Source organism: Aptenodytes forsteri, unplaced genomic scaffold (assembly GCF_000699145.1).
Source record: "Aptenodytes forsteri isolate BGI_AS27 unplaced genomic scaffold, ASM69914v1 Scaffold1105, whole genome shotgun sequence".
In the NCBI taxonomy this organism is placed as follows: Eukaryota; Metazoa; Chordata; class Aves; order Sphenisciformes; family Spheniscidae; genus Aptenodytes; species Aptenodytes forsteri.
The window spans coordinates 10,297-13,815 of record NW_008794918.1 but is presented as its reverse complement, the minus strand read 5'-3'; the positions used below and the strand labels follow the sequence as shown (position 1 = coordinate 13,815).

General features: G+C 57.7%; 1 protein-coding gene across 1 annotated transcript in view; it reads left to right on the top strand.

Annotated features, from left to right (window-relative positions):
* SAE1 (SUMO1 activating enzyme subunit 1) overlaps positions 1-3,519 on the top strand; it is a 14,711-nt gene that overhangs the window by 7,046 nt on the left and 4,146 nt on the right. The window contains exons 2-3 of the mRNA XM_009275260.2: positions 1,467-1,578; positions 2,508-2,681. Of these exons, the coding sequence (XP_009273535.2) occupies positions 1,467-1,578; positions 2,508-2,681 (286 nt within the window). The remainder of the gene's footprint in view (positions 1-1,466; positions 1,579-2,507; positions 2,682-3,519) is intronic.

The window sequence follows — 3,519 nt, the reverse complement described above, 5'->3', positions numbered from 1 at the left end:
GCGGGGCGGGCCTGCAATGTGAAGGTGTGGGGGGTGGGGGGGACCGACTGGAGGCAATGTGAGGGGGGCCCTGCAATGTGAGGGGGGTGTTGGAGGGGCTTATGGGGGCCCTGCAATGTGAGGGGCTCTTTGGAGGGGCTTATGGGGGCCTTGGAGGAGGTGGCGGGGGGGCCCTATAGGGGCCTGGAGTGGCCCTGCAATGTGAGTGGGGCCCTATAGGAGCATGTGGGGGGCCCTACAGGAGCATGTGGGGGTCTATGGGGACCCTGCAGCGTGCGGGAGAGCCCTGTAGGGGCTTCTGTGGTGACTGTAGCCGCTGCGGAGGGTCCTCAGAAGCTTTGTAGGGGCTTCAGAGAGAGGTCGGCAGTGGGTACGTAAGCATATAGGGTCTATAGGGGTCTGTGGGGTCTCTGCCCGACCTCCTGCAAAACTCGGGCTTAGCCAAACTTGCTGTAGTGCATGTCTGAGTGAAATTTGTGCCTCCAGGAGTTGAAGCTGTGTGTGTGTGTGTGGAGATAAACGGTTTCTGATGCGTTCCCAGCTGGAATTGCAAAGCATCTGCTCCCACCGCCGGTTCCTGGGTCTTTCCCTGCTAGAAACCCTCTTGCTCAGCCCCCGTTTTCTCTATAAGGGCTTTTTTTGTCAGCTTTCAAGTTATTTTTTGTGGTCCTTTTCTGCAGCCTGTCCAGATTTCTGCTCGTTTCCAATTTCTTAGGTGTTCCCCGGGAAGCAGCGAGGGGGTTTGTTCGGGAGAAGGTGGAACAACCCCAAAATATGAAGATGAACATCACGATGTCGCTGGACGCAGATAAAAACGAGTGTGAAAATAGGCCAAAAAAGCAGGGGTCTCTCTGTTTAACAGCCCGGATTGTCGCTCGGTGCTGATTTTGTCGGAAAGCCGATACAGACTAATCAATAACAGACTTCCAAGGGATGGGGGGAAATACCTAAATGATAAAAGGCGAGGAAAACACATTGGTCAGTTATTCGGAAGACGTGAAACTTGCACGCACGGTTTTGTGCTGGAATAAACATACACAAAAACTTCTTAATTTCCCATTTTATCTGCATCCCGGTGCAGCTTAAGGAGGAGCTCCGGCCCTTTTTGGGGGGGCTATTAGGAACCCCGAAGTGCGCGTTGTAGTGAACCCCCACCCCGCACCGTGTTCGCTGAAAAGCAGAGCAAGACTTCGGTGTTATTCCCTCTTCCAAAGCTGCAAATGCTCTTTTTTGCTGTGAATTTTCCTGAATTACCCGCTCCTGACAAGCCTGCGTGCTTCTCTCTTTGCTTCTAAATTGTCTTAAACCCGCTTTTCCCCAGGCAGGGATGCCGAGGAGCGCGGCATTCCTGTCCAGCCGTATTTATCCGCCGTGTTTTCCCTCCGAGTGCCGATTCCCCTTCACCCCAACCCCTCGGGGGACGCTCCAGCCGAGCCGTTAACGCTGACCGAGTGTTTCTGCCGCAGGTTACGAGCTTCCCGGGTGCTGCTGGTGGGGATGAAGGGTCTCGGAGCAGAAGTGGCGAAGAATCTCATCTTGGCAGGAGTCAAAGGCTTGACCATGCTGGACCATCAGCAGGTGAGGAGCTTGCAGCTTCTCTCGGCTGCGGCGCTGGGGGTTAGCAAAGCTCCCAGACCCACCCCTCCCCGGCCCCGATGCGGTACGGTGCCAGCGCTGGAGGACTCGCTCGCTGCTTTTTTGGAATAAATATTCTGCTTGGGGTGAAATTATTCCATTTTGGGGCACGTAGAGTTTGCGTTTCCAGTCGTTCGCGTGGCAGCTAAATGCCAGGTTGCCCTCCTCCACCCGCTCTCGAGCTGGGGGGGCTGAACCGCTGCCTCCCCTCTTGCTTTCTGGACGTCCTCGGGTGCTGCACCCCGCTCTGAGAAGTCAGCTTATTTCTGGGGACGCGTGGCTTTTGGCGTTAGCAGCTCTCCACCCAGCCCTCTCCCGTCTATCTCCGTCGGGACGGCCCCTTCCCGTGCTTATCTGGGGCTGGCCAGGCGTGTGTGAAGCAGATGTGGGGCTCAAAGCTCCTGCCACGAGCCTCGTGGACCCCGGAACCCCTGAACGGACTCTGCGGCGGGTTTTAATTCCCGATCCGGAGCTTTGTGCCCTGCGGCAAACGGCTCCGGCTGAACATGTTTCTCACACGAGCGTGGCCTCTAGGTCACGGCGCGGCGTCTCCGCGGGCGCAAGAGGGAGCTGCGAGCTCGGGAGCGGGGAAAGGCGAGCTACGAAGCTGCGGGGGACTGAAGAATAGCGCAAAATAACCAGAGATTTCTCCTCCATGCACTCTCTTGATTTTTTTTTTTTTTTTTTCTTTCCCCCCCCTCTGGTTATCTCGCGATGAGTTTTCCTGCGGCCAGGATGGCACCGCTTAGCAGTTCCCTTCCAGGCGTTGAGTTCCCGCTTGCGAAGCGCCCGCTGTACTTCTCCCCGGGGGCTTTTCCCGCCTTGCTTGAGTCCACGGGAAGACTCATCTCTTCCGTTTTCCCCCGTTTCAGGTTTCCCAAGAGGACACGCGAGCTCAGTTCCTCATCCCCGTCGGTTCCTTGGGCCGCAACAGAGCCGAAGCCTCGCTGGAGCGGGCGCAGAACCTCAATCCCATGGTGGACGTGAAAGCTGACCCCGAGAGCGTGGAGAGCAAGCCCGAAGAGTTCTTCACCCAGTTCGACGCAGTACGTGCGGCGGGGGGAGAGAAAGGTCGGAGGAGAAGGGGCTCGCTGACTGATAATTAAGCCTCCTCACTAATTGCTCTTTTATTCCGATTGCGTTAGCGCCGAGAGCGTCTATCCTTGAGCCGCGGGCAGCTGCCCGCCTGTTGCCGGCGCGAGTTTTCGCGCTGCGGTTCCAGGTTGAGCTGCCGGACTGTTCGCAAACGGCATCTGTTCCCCTTCTGGTCCCCTCCGTAGGTCGCGTCGGGCAGCGGCTGCCTGCTTTTTTTTTTTTCTTTTGGGTGCCGTGGGGCCGGTAGTTGTAGGAACCGCCGCCAACCGCGGCTTCCCAATTCAGCGTTCCTGCCGGATGGCGGAAAAATCCGGCAGCGGCTCTGAAAGCGAGGGGAGGAGGAGGAGGAGGAACAGCGATGCATCCGGGTCTTGCAGCTCCCGCGGACCAGCTGCCCGCTCCTGCCTGACTGCGGGGCGGCAGGACCTGTTGAGGGGAACGTAAAGCGCCGATTATAACAACGTGGCCCTGCGGGGAGCTACCCCAGGGTACATAATCCTGCTCCGCTCTCGGGATAGACAGGCCCTGAGCTTTAAAAATACCCGTATTTAGCTTCGTCCCCCCCCAATTCCCACCGAAATTAGCCGGAAACGGGATGCCGTATCCCCTAACCTCCTAATTATCCCCGGAGCGAAGGCTCCTGGAATTAGCCCCTGTGACGGGAGGGGAAAATTGATAATTACCCCGAGGGTTGTGCCCCGCTGTGAATGAAACGGCAAAAATCTACCTGGAACCTTCCCCGCTGCCCCAGGGAGGCAGGGAAGGTTTCACCCCCCCCCCCCCCCCAAC